General features: G+C 40.9%; 1 protein-coding gene across 10 annotated transcripts in view; it reads left to right on the top strand.

The window, feature by feature from the left end:
• Nucleotides 1-15,500, top strand: part of HDX (highly divergent homeobox) — a gene marked incomplete at its 5' end in the record, with an annotated part of 49,524 nt that extends 34,024 nt beyond the window's left edge. For 9 of the 10 annotated variants that reach the window (XM_081180157.1, XM_081180153.1, XM_081180155.1 and 6 more), the window contains 5 exons: nucleotides 2,539-2,746; nucleotides 5,704-5,783; nucleotides 6,063-6,140; nucleotides 12,091-12,213; nucleotides 13,815-15,500. In XM_081180157.1, the coding sequence (XP_081036283.1) occupies nucleotides 2,539-2,746; nucleotides 5,704-5,783; nucleotides 6,063-6,140; nucleotides 12,091-12,213; nucleotides 13,815-13,940 (615 nt within the window). In that variant the 3' untranslated portion in view covers nucleotides 13,941-15,500. The remainder of the gene's footprint in view (nucleotides 1-2,538; nucleotides 2,747-5,703; nucleotides 5,784-6,062; nucleotides 6,141-12,090; nucleotides 12,214-13,814) is intronic. The other variant, XM_081180152.1, reaches the window with a different exon arrangement.
• Between the last annotated feature and the right edge of the window lie 358 nt (nucleotides 15,501-15,858).

Here is a 15,858-nt window from a genome sequence, read left to right as displayed (position 1 = left end):
CTTTAGAGGGTTGAGGACGGTGACCTGAAAAGCAACTATGATGTAGGAATGTGGTAGCCAACATACAGGAGCCTTGTGTGATCTGGCCAGATTCTCAGCTGACTTGCAGAAGCATCACATGGATAGATCTAGGGTCGAGGCAGGGTGGTGAGGATGGTAGGGTAGAAAAGAGACAGTAGTTAATGAGCCATTTGGCCCCAACAAGAGCTCCAGAGTTAGGCATTGTTAGGCTAGGGTGGAAATAGCAGTGCAATTACTAGGCTCCCATTCTGAAGCCCTTTGCTGCACAGCTATCTAGGAAGGAGGCAAGATTTTTCTGGACAGAGAATTTCTAACCAACTGTTTCAGCCATAGTGAATTTGTGAGAAAAGAGACACAGTCAGTTCTTTTTTTCTGCCTCTTGATACCTAAATTCTACATACTTTCCTCCCCAGGACTAAGGTGCTTCTTTAGCAATGTTTTATTTGTAGTTCACCGCCCCCACCACTTCCTTTTCATTCTGCAAGAGCTCAATTAAACATTGCCATAATGGCAATACTATCTTTTCAAAAGGACTAAGTAGGTCTCTGGCCAGTTCAGTTTAATGTAATCAACAGCTAATTCAAGCATATTGGGTTTTGTTCGGTTTTGTTTTATAAACATACAAAACAACTTTGATTTGTTGAAGCTGTTGACTTTCCAGCTAAAGGAGCAATTCATGAGCCCTTGTGTTTTTGACTTAGTATTTCACTGATCTGTTGAGGGTGCAGTAATGCCTCACCATAGCCCACCATTTCTAAAAATGGAAACACCACTAAATAAAACATAGATTTTAAGTTGGTCTACTGAGGTTAAATATTTAAAAGAGAGCAGGTGCTATATATTTTTATTAGTGTCATTCTGTCATGCAAGAAAAGAGCAAGGAGATTGTGAGAGGAAGAACTTTTAGACATACAACTCCCCCACTTGCAGTGCCCCGGTTCTGTACCATGAGGTGCAGCTGTGTATGTTGATTGGCTGTAACCATGCAGAGGACTGGCCATCTCATGGAAACATTTCGATGAGGTCTATATCAGTGACCATCTAAGTGGCTGGCAAGCAACCAACAAGGACACAATAGTATTGTGATGCTATATACTCCCCAAAAGCCCCCCAAGAGGGGTCTTTATAAGAGATGGGGTGAAGGACCAAGCAAGCACCCAAGGAAAGAGAGTTCCAAAGCCTAGATGTGGTGTTCAGAAAGACCTTATCCCACATATTCGCCAGCCTTACTTTAAAATAACATAAGAAGAGCCTATTGTATCAAGCTAATGGCCAATATAGTCCAGCATCATCTTCTCACAGTGGCCACCCGATGCCTATGGACCAACCCAGTCCTCAAGCAGGACCTGAGCACAAGATTACTTTCTCCTACCATGGTTTCCAGCAACTGATATTCAGAAGCATTACTACCTCCAACTGTGGAGAAAGATAATAGCCATCATAGCTAGTAGCCATTGATTGCCATGAATTTGTCAAATTATTTTCTAAAGCCATATAGGTTGGTGGCCGTCACTGTGGGAGTGAGTTCCATACTTTATATGTATCTTGTGAAGAAGTACTTTCTTTTATCTTTCACAAATCTTCCAACATTTAGCTTCATTGGATGTCCATAAGTTTGAATGTTACAAGTGATGGAGAAAAAGCTTTTCTCTGTCCTCTCTCTCTTCATGCTAGGCATTATTTTATAAACTTCTATCACTTGCCTCTCTTACTTGCCTTTTCTCCAGAAGGTCCCAAACTCTGCAGCCTTTCCTCATAGGGGAGTTGCTCCATTTCTTTGATTATTTTGGTTGCCCTTTTCTGAAATTTTTCCATCTCTGCATTATCATTTTTGAGCATATCAGACAACAGGGGCATGGATCCAGGACCTCAGCTGAAGATCTATCAGAGCATGTAGGCTCCTGTGGAAGGAGGGAGTCCTTAAGACGAATGTGGAATTTGAGGCCTTCTAGATTATGTTGGCTTGAAATGCCATCAGTCCCAGGCAGCAGAGCCAATGGTCAGGGATGATAGGAATTGTATCCCACCAACTGGAAGGCTATCAGTTCCCTACTCCTGTTAAAATATCCTATTTCCAGGCTGCTTAGGGCTTTAAAGGTCAATATCTGCACTTCGAATTGGGCCCAGAAGTAAATGGGGAGCCAGTAGAGTTGACACCACATTAGGGTCATATGCTCCAATTCGGACTCTTGCTGCTGCTTGTATCTTTGGGGAACCTCTGCCTGTTCTTTAACGCCAGGAAAACAGTAGGCAGACTGTTTCCAGTTGCTTTATGCAGGGAAATTGTGGTCTCCTAGACTTGGAGATCTCAGGGCTTTCCTCCTTTACATTCCAACTTCTGAATCAATTATAACTTCTTTTAGTATAATTTTTATTGATTTTTTTTTATTTAAGAAAGCTACAAAGAAATACAGTAGCGTGCATACAGAAGTAACATTTCCATTAACACAAAGTTATACTATTATACAGAATTAGTTACAACTTCTGATGTTCTCCATGTCTGCTTCTCATTACAAGACTTGGATTGGGAATCGAAGACGAAAATATCGTCTAATGGGAATTGAAGTCCTCCCTCCTCTAGGTGGCCCTGCTCTTTTCCCCAATCAATCTGATTCCAGCAGTAGATCAATAACCATTCCAGAAGATGATGCTTCGACAGATGTTGGAGATGATAATGACAGGAATGATGAAGTTTCAATATGTTTATCAGAAGGAAGCTCACAAGGTATTCAAACTTGTCACTAGTATTATATTGTTATTTCTGTTCAATCTTAACCTAATAGTCTGAATGTTGCCTGAATGTTGCCTCCCTTTATTCTAAAGCTACTCCCAGGAAGTAACTAGCATTTGGATCCTAAATGCATTTACTTAGGGCTAAATCTAAATATGTTCAGGATTACAAAGTTTTCCTTTAGCCCTGGGAAATCCTCAAAAGATAAGGAAGCAGCCTTATAAAATGTCAGACCATTGCCCCCCCCCACCTACCTCATTGGCTATGTTTACTGGCAGCAGCTCTCCAGAGTTTCAGATAGGGTCTTTCCCAGTCCCACCTGGAGATGCCCGGGATTGAACTTGGGACCTTTTGTACACAAAGCAAACGGCATACCTTGTAGTAGTCAGTTGGGCAGTGAAGACAGGGTGGTGTTGTGCACCTGACTTGCAGTTAGCAAGCACTGCTTCTGCTTGCTGTGTGGGGGATGGATGAGGTGTAGAGAGCCTGTTGTTCGGTGGGGATGATGGCAGAAGTGTTGGATTGACTTCACTGCTTGCATGTGCTGCATTCAGCTCCCCTTGCCGTGCTCCTGCCTCAGTGATGCTTGCCATTCGGAAGCCAAGTGCAAAATGGCTCCTCGCCTTTGCTTACACCTCTGACTGCTACTGGGCATACCACTGAGCTATAACACTTTGCCAACTGAAAACACAGCTGAAAGTTAGAAGTGGAGAAAGCAGGATTTGCTAGAAGAAAGCATGTGCTCAGTTGAAATGAGGCTCATATTGCATGTAGAAGTGCCATTGTACACATTTACAAAAACCACATGTCAAGGAGTGAGAGCTGGATCTTTGAGTCACAGTGAATGCGGTTTGTCCCTCAGGGTCAGAGAGGATTGTTCAGGCACCTCTCTGGATTGAATACATTGTTGTTGCCATGAGGATGTAGGATAAAGCTAGCTGCTTGGTAGCTTCTGTACATCCTCAGTAGTTTGTTCCAGATTTTTGAGGGTGTGATTAAGAATGGTAACTGCCAGTGCTTTTTTCCTGGGGTTACTCAAGGGTACACAGTACTGGAACCTTTTGTTTCTAAAAGAAAAGCACTGGTAACTGCAGCGTGGTTTGTATAGGTGGCTTTCCCCCATCCCACCTCAAGATATTAGTTCTACTCAAGGAAGAGGCATCAAAGTGCCTGCCACATGGGAAGATGTCTAGAAAATGTCTGCCTCTTCAAGCCCCATCCCTAGTGTGGAAACCAGTCCCAGTCAGGGTGGTGATCAGTATCAGTATTTTTGAACATCTCCCATTAATCAGTTGAGCAACAGGCAGGTCCAGCTGTGTAACAGGGTGGCTGGCCTTTCAGGAGGAAAGGGGTATGACAGTGACCCTTAACAAAAAGCCAGTTCCTTGCCCAAGTGAAATGGCAACTGTAATTCAAACTTGACTACATAGCAGGTGGTAGAGCCACAACAGCATTGATTTTGATGCAGTGTTACAAAACGGAAGAACCAACAACTTATTTAGTTAGGAGTGAACTTTAAGTTGCACATTTCACTAGCTTTACAAGTTCAGCTAATTGCTCCTGGTGTTTCTGACTAGAGCAAACCAACAAAGACTTTGGCTTCTGAACTTCAAAAAAAAAATTAGACACATTTGCAGATTTGTATGCCAGGCTTGATCTTATCATTTTGTTTGAACAACTGGCTGAGAAAGTGGCTGAAGAACCCGAGAACTGTTGGGAGCAAACTTGTGATGGGTTTGTCAGAATTTCAATTATAAAAAGAGTAAGATAACATAGAATTGGTTGAAGATGACTGAAAGCCAAGTAAGTTAACAAAGTCTGCAGATCTTCTCTGCCTTGGGGCGAAGGAATCAACTCCTCCAACAGGACAGTAGAGAAATAGTCAGAACACACTGCAATTCAAGTGAAAAGCTGCCTTAATATTAATTGGGTCTGGCACTCTGACACTTATGAGATGGAACTTCCAGGGAGAGGCAGGAAGAAGATGATTGTAATCAATACCCCACACAGCTGCAGGATAAATACAGAATTTCTTAGGAGCAGAATAAAAAGAGGCTTGGTTATTATCCACACACACACACACACACACACACACACACACACACACCTCAAAACTTGTTCAATCAGAGGAGAACCGCTGGCCCATGGGCCAAATGTGGACCTCCAGGCCTTACTGTCAGGCCCTTGGAGCTCTCTCTAGGCCACAATCTTGCCATCCCTGCACAAAGCTCAAGTATTCTTACCTTGCCTTAACGTGTCCTTTAATATGCCTGAAATATGTGTATGTATAGAAATCTGTGTGTGACTGGAGTGTAGCCCACTGTAAATATGTCCATTACCCTGCCCCTTTTACCTCTGACCCCATCCATACCTGGCACACAGCCCTGGAAGGTTGTCCATGGCAGAATATAGCCCTTGAGTTGAAAAAGATTCCCCACCCCAAACTTAAAGAGACACCAATGGGACTCTAGGACATACAATGGATCTGCCATTCAGTATTCACTGTTTTAGCTGTCTTGTGTACTTGAATTTTGGTGGAACTTGGCTACTGTTTTGGACTGAGTAATGTGCTTTGATGCAGATAATCCTTAAAAAGAAATTTGTTTACCATCCCATGGTGATGGCATAGTGATCCTTATAGCTGGACTATAGATTGTAAGATTATTACAGTTTCTAACAATGTTAGCTTCAGAATATGACCACTTAATAGTCCAGAACCTCTATGTTAACTAAAGGTTATTTCTTCTGATTGTGTAAATTAATAGGCAGCAGAGGTTGTATTTGGAGAACGGATCATTACTATAAGCTTCGAGGTTGAATTCAGTGCTGGAAAAAAGTATGGTGTGTGTGAAATGGGCAGCATTTTTCCCCCCTGTAAGGTGTGAATTGCATAACACCTTATGAATTCAGGAACTTATTCTAGAAACACATATTTTGTTTCATTTCTGTAGAAGAACAAAGTGAAGTTCTTCAGAATGAAGACACTGGCCACGGAAGAGAAGACCAGGCTACTCTAACTGACACTAATGGGGTACGGATGTTTCCTAAAACTTAATAGTTTGATTAAATCCAGTTACTCGGATGGGCTGATGTATGAAGGGCCACAATTTTTTCCATTGTTTTTCTGGTAGGTTCTATATTCAAGGCTCTTTTATGCAAATGCAGAAACTATGATGTGCACAGAGTCACACATCCTGAAAACCTCTCAATTGGTTAAAAACAACCAAAAAGATGCAGGGGCATCTGATGTTCTAATCGTATGTCAGTACCTTTTTGATTTCAAAATGAAAAGCACCATTTGCCTTTTCAGACAATACAAATCATAGACGATGAAGAAGATGGTATGATAAGTGAAATAGAACAATTGAATTGTCTTCTGGAATTCAAAGTAAGTAACTCCTGTAGAAAACAGCTAACATTTGTATACAAATAGAAAGGTGATTAATCAGCTTAAACCCAAAGTGCAGGCTTTGTTCAAGGAATCAAAATAGGAGCCTGAAAGGACAGAATTAGTTTGGAAGAAATTCAAAAGAAGCAAAGAAAGACACAAGACATCAAATGTTCACTTAAAAAATCAAACTCTTAAATGATAACAGTGTTGTTTTTACAAAATATTGAAAGCCCAACATTCTTCAGTTGAAGGCAGCTTTCTTTGGGGTAACTGAAAAAACTAACATAGGAATTGATGAGCCAACTAAATTACAGTTGATTATAAACTTATATAAAGTTTAAAATAAGTTTATAATATATCATAAACTTAGGCACTATATGGAACAACCTATTTTTAATGTATCCAATGTCAGAGTAGACCCATTGGAATTAATGGACATGACTAACTTAACGTTTACTCTGAGTAGGACACAACCCATTATACATGGGGCATTCTGCAAAATTAAAACTAATCTATTTTCATTTTTGCCTTAACACTGGTGAGCTGGTAACGGAAGGGAGAGAGATAAGGAATTTATTTCAGTCACACAATACAACAATTCTGCTGTTCCGTTATTGCCAAACTGTGTGACCCATTAACCTTTTGAGGCAACCCATTTCTGCTTAATGTCTCTATCCTAAAACGTACAGTGTGCAGGAACTTGAGGGTGGGTGAGTGATGAGGAAGGGGAATATTGCCAACTAAAACAGTTCAATGTCATGAGGATGCATTGAAGTTTGTAGGGATATTATTGCATGCTCGCAGGCAGATGGCGCAAGACCCAATGTTTAGGAAGAAGCTGCTGATTGCTTTGAAGACAGAGGGCTGTTCCAATTTCAGCAGCTTGCAGATTAGAGCTGAACATTCGCTTTTGATGCTATATGAGCAAAAGCAGTTGGAAACCGTGACAACTGTTTTTTGCCAAAATTGCGAAAGGTTACATGTGTACATAAGAATTGGGGGTGGCTTCTTTCAATTCAGACGCCTTCAAACAAATTTCAGTTGGTGTTAGAATAAAATATGTATTTTTTACTAGAACTTTACCTACACTGAAATGAGTAATGTCTTTAAAGCACACACAACGTGTGCATAATTGATGTCCATGCATTAATTTCTGGACTCTGCCTTCAGGATAAGAGCAGTTCTGAATGAATGTGTGTGTGTGTGTGTGGAAATGACCTTTTCTTAATGTCACTTGTCACAATACTGAATGTCTTGTTGTGACAGTATGTCCTACAAAACCCTGTTTGTTGATTTTTTGAATTATGTTTTGACATGTGGGCTTCTTGGTCACATAGTCCATTTGCATAAATATGCATGTTTGCTTTCACAGGTTCCCCACAAGCTTTTTTAGCCAGTAGGAAATTGGATAAGCTTTTTAACACCCCCCAAGCTTTCTGTGAACCCCAAAGGCAGCTGTTTCGAAAGCCACTTTGTGCTGCCTGTTTTCCCCAGTTAAGGGGCCAGTTGTCCAGTGGTGGTTTATCGCTGCCGCCAGCCCACCCTTCTCTTTTTTAAACAAAAACAAAAAACAAAACATATTTAACTTGTGAAGCTATTGCTGTTTGCTTTACTGCTAAATGAAAACTAGCAAACACCTATGCTAACTGGAGTCTGTTTGATCTCCAGCAGCTTCGTAAACTAGGGTAAGGAAAACAATTTGCCTTTTCCACATTTTTTTTTTTTTTGTGGTTATACCATTTCAAGAACTCTGGAGTAGGGTTTTCTGGTTTTGTAAAATAAAATAAATAAATAAAAATCAGCATATTCCCTATAAAGCTCTGTAGGGGTTAAAACTGCAACAAGGATTCATTATTTGCTGTTTTTGTTTTTAAAATGTGCTAATACTATTGGGGTACACTGGACCCCCTCCCATTATTTAGGATGAGCTCACTATTTCATTAGGGCATTTTTTTGCTTTCTGATTTGTCTTTGTCCCCCCCCCCCCCCGGCCGCCTCTGGCCTTCCTCATAGCCCAGAGAGAAATTTCAGTTAGCGTACCAGGTCTAATGAGCCCTATTAGCTTTTTAAAATTCAATGCCAATATTTTAAAGTTTCTAATCTGGAGTCACTTTGAAATTGATGATTAACTTTATTTCCAGTTAGGACTTCAAAAAGAATTCATTGGAACCCCTACAGCAGATAATTTTTTTTAAAAAGTTGTTTGACAGTTTTGATTCTTGAAATAAGTATAAATAAATATTTTATTACAGTAAAATAACATTTATTGTAATAAAAGCTATGGACTGCAGCATCCCTCAAGCCTTCAAAGGTGCCTTACAGTGCTTAGGGGTAATTGGCAAACCTCTAATAGTTAAAGGCCACGAGCTGAAATAGCTCTTTCAATTCAGAGCAATATGTTTCCAGTGGTTTCCCCACTGGAATGAACTCAGCATATCAAGTAAAACTTAAGCATTTTTCAGAATTTGTTTTGCCCATTCCTGTTGTCTGCCCTGCAAGGCAACTACCGAATGGGATCTGGTGTTGCAGCCTTGCATTTCTGTGATGTTAGTAGTCATACTATGGTTACGCTCTGCATGATTCAGATGTGCCCTGGAATAGGTGTTTTTATTTGTTGTTGAAAAGGCTAAAGTAATGGCTACAATGAAGGACTTAAGACATTTCTATCCCATTTCATTTAGGACTGTGAACCACCACCAACTGTTTTTTGCACAAGTTCAGTGTTGCTGCATTGTGTGCTAGTAGTTAATCAGAAATGAAAGTGCTAAGTTCATAAGGGATAGCTTAGTTGGTAGAGCATGAGCCTCTTCATCTCAGGGTTTGGGGGTTTGAGCCCCACATTGGGCAAAAGATTCCTGCATTGCAGGGGGTCAGGCTACAGATGACCCTTGTGGTCCTTTCCAACGCTACAGTTCTGTGGTTCTGAAGTCCTCAACCCAGAGCAAACCACAGTATGCCAATTAAGGATGCTGACTTGCTTGGCACCACTAGTTAAAAGGTGGCTGAGGTAACAGCCATTTGCAGGCATCTGTAGGACTGGGCTATAAGGGTAGTTCACACCATCCTTTATTTGAACTTGAAAAAGTCATTGCCTTTCAAACATAAGGATAACAAGCATCGGGCTTGTAGCCTTCAGAATATTCTTAACACAATGCAAAATTAATACATGAAGTCCACCGCTACATTGATGGCCACTCATGTGGTTGCTTTAAAAGGAGAGTAGACAAATTAATAGGTCTGTCATCAGGTATTTGTTCTGATGTCTTAAAAAAAGTTTTATTAATTTTTTATCAAAGACAAAGCTATGCATAATTGTGGAATAAAATAACAACAGCAAACCAATCTACCAAATTACAGTCTTTCTTCACTGAATATCGTATGGTATTTAAATACTCCAACCATAGCAAAGAATGGGAAGCTGGAGGGATGTGGGAAGATCCCTCCCTGTCGATATATCGTCTGATGTCTGTATGGAACTCCCATATTCATGAGATGTCTGCCACTGAATCAGAATGCTGTACAGAAACCTGTCCTCCAGCTTGACGAAAGTTTTCATCCCCTGTGAAAGGGACTCCTATTTTTCTGCCTCTTGGGAAATTTAGGATTTCTTTATAATTTCAATATCTACAGCATTGAACATACTTTATTGGTCGTGGATAGTATATGTGTATTTTCCCCTTTCATTAAATATTTCTGCAGCCTCTCCAGTTGCCTGAAAAAGCCCTGTGGGAGAAGTTAACCTCATGACATATTTACATTGCAGCACAGGACGCCAAGAAGGCATCCACTGCTTTCATTTTTAAGGGAAGTTCTTCCTTTTGGTATTAAAAACTAACTCCACACTGATTTATTTAAAAAGTAAAAAGACTTCATTTAAAAACAGAACAGTGAACAGCTGTCAGGTAGACAGTAGGCAGCCTCCCCAGATTCATGTACTTACAGGAAAGCAAACTGAGAACATTATGGGACTTTCATAAAATGCAGTCACCCAGGAAGGTTGAAGAATGCATACAGATCATCAAAGAGATGACCCATAGATGGGAAGAAGGGAACTCAGACCACCACTTGGACACCATAAAAGTAAAGTAAAGACAACAAAAACCCTCCACCTGACACATTAAAAAAAACCGCTGACATTTTCTTTCCCCTTTAATAATATTCAAGTGCAATTTCATCCATCATTAGTTGATAGAGAATTGTCAAAAAAGTGCAGGAGACATTTTTTGGCATAATACCACTGAATGCCATTTGCTTGGGTGTGTGTGGGTGTGGGTGTTTCAGGTCCTGATTATGGGCATCTTACTAGCCACTGTGGAAAACTTTGGTGATAATGTTCTTAAGGGTATTAATCAGATGTCCTGCAACTACTTGGCTGTATGTGTAAACAAGACAAATGTATGCTCTTGACATACTTTACTTGTCCAGATTTGATCTGTTCTTTGTTTTAAAATGTTCTCTTTTTATATTTCCCCCCTGTTGTTGTTTTAAATGAGGAATGTAACAATCAATCCTTTCATAGCCCAGTGCTGACTTCCCCCTGTCACACGACTGCTCTGCCCTCAAAATATATTTGCTCAGAAAGTACACTGTGGAGTTCTAATTTGCAAGTCATCCTCACAAATGAGGAAAGGGGAAATCATTCATGCTTGCTGAAATGTTTTTCTGCTGCTGTCTTTCTTCACACCTTTTATTTAGGAAAGCTCACATCTTTTAAAGGGGGGAGGGGAGAGCCCTGATCAAGCCCTCTTAAGAGGAATCACAGTGGATACCTGTGCAATATTTCTAGTGTTGTACTCACAGCAGTGTTTGTTGAATGAGCCTTGTGGAATGTCCTCCTTGTATCACTCCTCTGTGATAAGAGAACCGGAGGTGGGGAGGTGGTGGAAGCACTGCAGGCTAATCTGTTTTCCCCTCTAATGAAGAGGGGAAATGGAAATTTGCAGGGAGCAAAAAGGGCCATCAACTTAGCTTCTCCTCACTCCTCTGGACTTGCTGGAGCTCCCATCACCATTCCCTAGTGTGAGGCCATTCACACTTCTAGTTGTAAAAGTTTCAGTTATCATGGAGTGCAGGGCAGTGTCTGACCTGGTGGTGACTTTATCCCCACAGTCCATTCTTGTTGGTTCTTGCTGGCTTGAGGCTCTGAACGCTGCTGTCCCTCAATCACTAGTCTTCTCCTTGAGTGGGCTGTATCTGCTCCTTGCCAGTCTTGCTGCTCTTGCCTCTCCTCCAGGGCCTGATTGGTGCCATCTATCCAGGGACAGAGATGGGCTGCTTCTCTGTCTTTGCTTATGCATTCAGAGAGGGCAGGTGGACAAGCAGCAATCACAAGAAGGAGCAGCAAAGCCAGAAAGCTCCACCAATTGGCAGTGGTGCCTTGGTAGGTGCCCAGTGATGCTGGCCCTTGCTCCAAATTAGGGCTCTGCAATAAACAACTGGGGCTGTAGTTTGACTTGGAGCCTTGGTTGAAGCAGGCTGGAAGTACAGCTCTGTTCACTAGGCATAAGATACTTGGTACCAATCCTGAGGGATCTTTCTCCTCTCCACTCATGGGTGGTAACCTGTTCCCAACTTACCTGAACAGGGTTTTGGAACCTGAACACAAGCAGACCTGATTAGACTAGACACTTTGGTAGCCTCAGGTAGAGAATATCTGTTAAGCATTCTCTCTCTAGATTTTGCCCATTGTTGATACTGTTCCACGCATACTTTCAAATTTTCAAGTAGAACTTCATTCAGTTATTACCATGTATTTGCAACATAATCTCTTTTTTTAAAAGCTAGGGGTTTTATTCATATCAATCTGACTTGGAACTGAATAGCCTGAGTTAGTCCTTTAATTTCAGTGAGTCTGCTCTTCATATGATTAACAAAGGGAACAATTTGGTTCATTGTACTCCCTAGAGTACAATGCATATATATGTAATTTCCCCCCCTCTCCACTTAGACCCAGGAAGTAAGGTTCGTTGAAGAAGACCTGGAGCATGAAAAAAAGAAATATGTTGAGCTACAGGCTTTCACTCGGCGTTTGATACTTGCTGTCAAAATGGATGATAAAGAACAGCAGCAGGTAAGACGAAAGTGTAAACAGCCAAGAAGATCTTATTTTATAAACGTGTGCAGCGACCACAAATTTTGCCTTGTATCTCTAGCACTTGGAAGCAGTCCAGTCTGCTTCAGATCCACTCTGTGCCATTCTGATTTAATTTTTTGTTTGAGTCTGAATCTGATCCGTAAATATGAAGCTCATTTTTGTTCCCATTGACTAATTGAGAACCTACAAACCTCTATACTGTTTTTTCCTTTTCACATAGATGGATGAAATTTGCAGACAAGAGAGCACACCCAGAGTGAATTATGCTTGCAAAATTTCAGGCAGATCCATGCCAGGCTTTTTATGCAAGGAATTGTTGAACTCACTTTCTTTTTTCTTTCCTGCCAGAATTGGGTACAAGTTTCAGGCATGATCACCCCTGCTGAGTAAATGAAGCCTGCCAAATATCAGAAAGATAGGTGCAGTGGTTCTCCCACATGGGCAAACTTTATTGGTTGGGGTAGGAAATAGAAATTGTTATAAAAAGCTATAAATGTAACTCTCTTTCTCACTGCTCCTCCCTAGCTGAATACTCTCAGGGAAGAAAAGAGAGAGAGAGCAATAATTTTTAATTGTTTGTTATGAAAAATATTTTATAGTCAGGCAGGCTAAACCTAAGCATTCTGATAAGGGTTCATTTCAAAGGAACTATGGTACCTATGCAGTCTGCTCCTCTGTACAGTCATACCTTGGTTTTAGAAAAGCTTAGTTCTTGAACATTTTTGCTTCCGGATGCCACAAACCTGGAAGTGACTGTTCCGGTTTGCCAACTGTTTTAGGAAGCCAAACATCCGACAGGGCTTCCACAGCCAATCAAAAGCCCCTGCAGCCAATCAGAAGCCATGTTTTTGTTTCTGAATGTTTTGGAAGTCGAATGGATTTCCGGAACGGATTCTGTTCAACTTCCAAGGTACGACTGTATACAGTTATTTAGAAATAAGCTCCACCAACAGAACTAAATTATTTTCAAATAAGCATGCCATGAGCATGTTTAAGGCAAAGCTCTTTGTCGCCTTTGCTGCAAACAGGACTTGCCAGAACTCACCAGAACTCAGTTCCAGCACCTCTCTGGTGAGAGCCATTGCCATTTTAAGAGAACAAGGGAGCTGTTTGGCACCTCTTTTTCTAGAAAAATAGAAATAGAAAAATGGCTGCAGGAGATTAGTACAGCTACCCCTCTGAAAACATTTTTAGATAGTAAAGCCTGCATGATCTAATTGAATTATATTTCTAACACAATTAAACTACCTAATTGTTAAGAGGCTTACTTAATAAATTTATACGACAGTATTTGGGCAGCTTACATTAGCCATTGAAAACAAATAATGAGGCCCTGCAAGAAAACTTAGCAGTTCTCTTGTTTAGGGTTTCATCCAGCAGTTGCTCTGTAGAATGGTAGCACTATGAAGCAGTTGCTGAGATCTCCTTTCTCTCTGCCAAGGAGTGTTGCTTTCCTTCTTTCCCCTCCAAGGAGTTGGGTCAAATACGAACTACGGTGCAGGAAAGTAACCAGGACTGCTACTCCACCAGAAGCTGTTGCAGCTTCTCATTTATTTATATTTTGTATTCTAATTCAGGCACTTCTGGCAGACTTGCCTCCAGATTTAGAAGAGATGGATTTCAGTCATTCATTTCCGGAACCTGATGATACCTCGTTCAGCTTGTCGTCTTCATCGGAGAAAAACACCTCGGACAGTTTGTGATCGTTGATGCAATGCAATGTACTTGCCTAATCTGTATGTTTTGAACAAATTGCATTTTGTTGGCCAGTACCCTTGAATATGAAGGTGGGGGGTAGGGGTGGAGGTGGGGAGACTAGCAGCCTCGTTAACTGGGGGAGGTAGGTGGTAGCCACAAATTCTGAATTTTGTTTTTTTATTTTGGTGAATGTGAAAGCTACTTGAGAAAAATACACTATGGTTCTAGCATCTATTCCTTGGTTATTGTACCTTTTTATTCATTACTGACCTGCTTCGGTAACAAAGCCCTCCTCTGAGCAGGGCAATAAGTAAAATGGAGAAAAAGTTATGAATTATGCTAACAATTCAACCATACTTTCCTAATCTAGCCCACTAGTTCTGTTCAATGCCTTCGCTCCCTTGCCCCTCCTCAGGTAGGTAAGCAGGTCACTGGAAATTAAGGCCTTCAGGAGATCAGTGAATAAAAGTTGGGCCCTCACTAAAACGATGATGGTGATTCCAAACAAGGGATCAAGCTAAAGAAGCTTGCAATTGTACCTAACAGCAAATCATTGCTTCTTCTCTCTTCTCCACCTTTCTCCAATGCCTGAAAAATTATTGGAAGAGTAAAGCTAGCTATCTTAATTGATTTCAGTAAATTATATTGTGCATAGTGGCAGATGGAAATCCTGAACAAAAATAGTTGGCTTTTTTTTTTTTAAGGAATGCCCAAATGCTAGGAAAAGCAACAATTTCCAGTAGCCCCAAGACTCTCTTCCATTGTACATAGTGAGAGTGTGTGGCAATAACACTGGAGAAGTCACAAAGGAACAGCATATACACAGATCCAAAATTTGCATTTGACTTCTGTAGCTTATTTATATGACCAAACCTCAGCTGAAGGCTGCCCAGAAGATGCTTTTGTAGTTCACAGGGGAGCCTTCTCCTTGGCTGAGACTGAGAATCAACAGACAGAGCTTGGGAACCTGAGGACTGAGAGAACTGTTGATAAATGATGTTCCCAATGGAAGTACTCCCTGGCATTGCTATTTGGAACAGCTGCTCAATTCAAATATGAATTAGCCTAGATCCCCCCCCCCCAATACCAACAACAACACTCACTTGTGAATTGGCTGTGGCATACAGACCAGTAACTTAAAAACACTTTTAATATATTCCTGACTTGGAAGTCATTTATTTCAATTTGTTAGGCAAATATGAGCGCATGCAGAACTGAGCTTGGTGACAAATGCATTTTAGTCACCCGTATCTGTTGCGTGGGTCGAAATCTTGATGTGCATCAAGTGTTCAAAATAATGAGTTTTGAGATACCCAACACACACACACGTCACTATTTCCCCCAGCTCTTAGGACTGAGTCTGTTTAACCACTTCAAGAATTTGTATCTACAGTTGCATATGTTAGATCTTTAATTGGATGTTGAAAGTGTTAGATACTCCCCCCCCCCCATTGCCAAGAAAGATGTATGGTTTGCTCTTTGGGATGCTATTTCTCTTTTAAAAAGACGTGTTTTATTATTTCTCTGATTCAGTAACAAAACTTGGTGTGAAAGAGCTGTTATCCTACTCCCAAAGTAACCTTGCACATCATTACTAGCCTCCTTCACTCTGTCCATCACAGCCTCAACGTGCAGCTCTCCTCCCACCCTCCCTCCCTTTCAACTGCTTTGGTCCTTGCTTGAAATGGCAAAGGGAAACAGCTTCAATAGAAAAACAACTCCCCCCCTCCATCTCAAGAAAACAATTTTAGTGGCAAAGAGAGAAGAGGTGTTACAACTTGACTTTTTATCCAAGGGCAATTGCTCTGTGTCCGAAGGTGGGGAGGCAAATGACTAATTGCCTCTCTGTATGATAGTTCTAATCAACTTAGCTATGACCACAGATGTTTTTACTGCGCACTAAAAATATATAGGATACTGTTC

Source organism: Podarcis bocagei (genome assembly GCF_964188305.1).
Source record: "Podarcis bocagei genome assembly, chromosome: Z".
In the NCBI taxonomy this organism is placed as follows: Eukaryota; Metazoa; Chordata; class Lepidosauria; order Squamata; family Lacertidae; genus Podarcis; species Podarcis bocagei.
The sequence above is the reverse complement of the archived record's forward strand: the minus strand, read 5'-3'. Positions and strand labels throughout refer to the sequence as shown.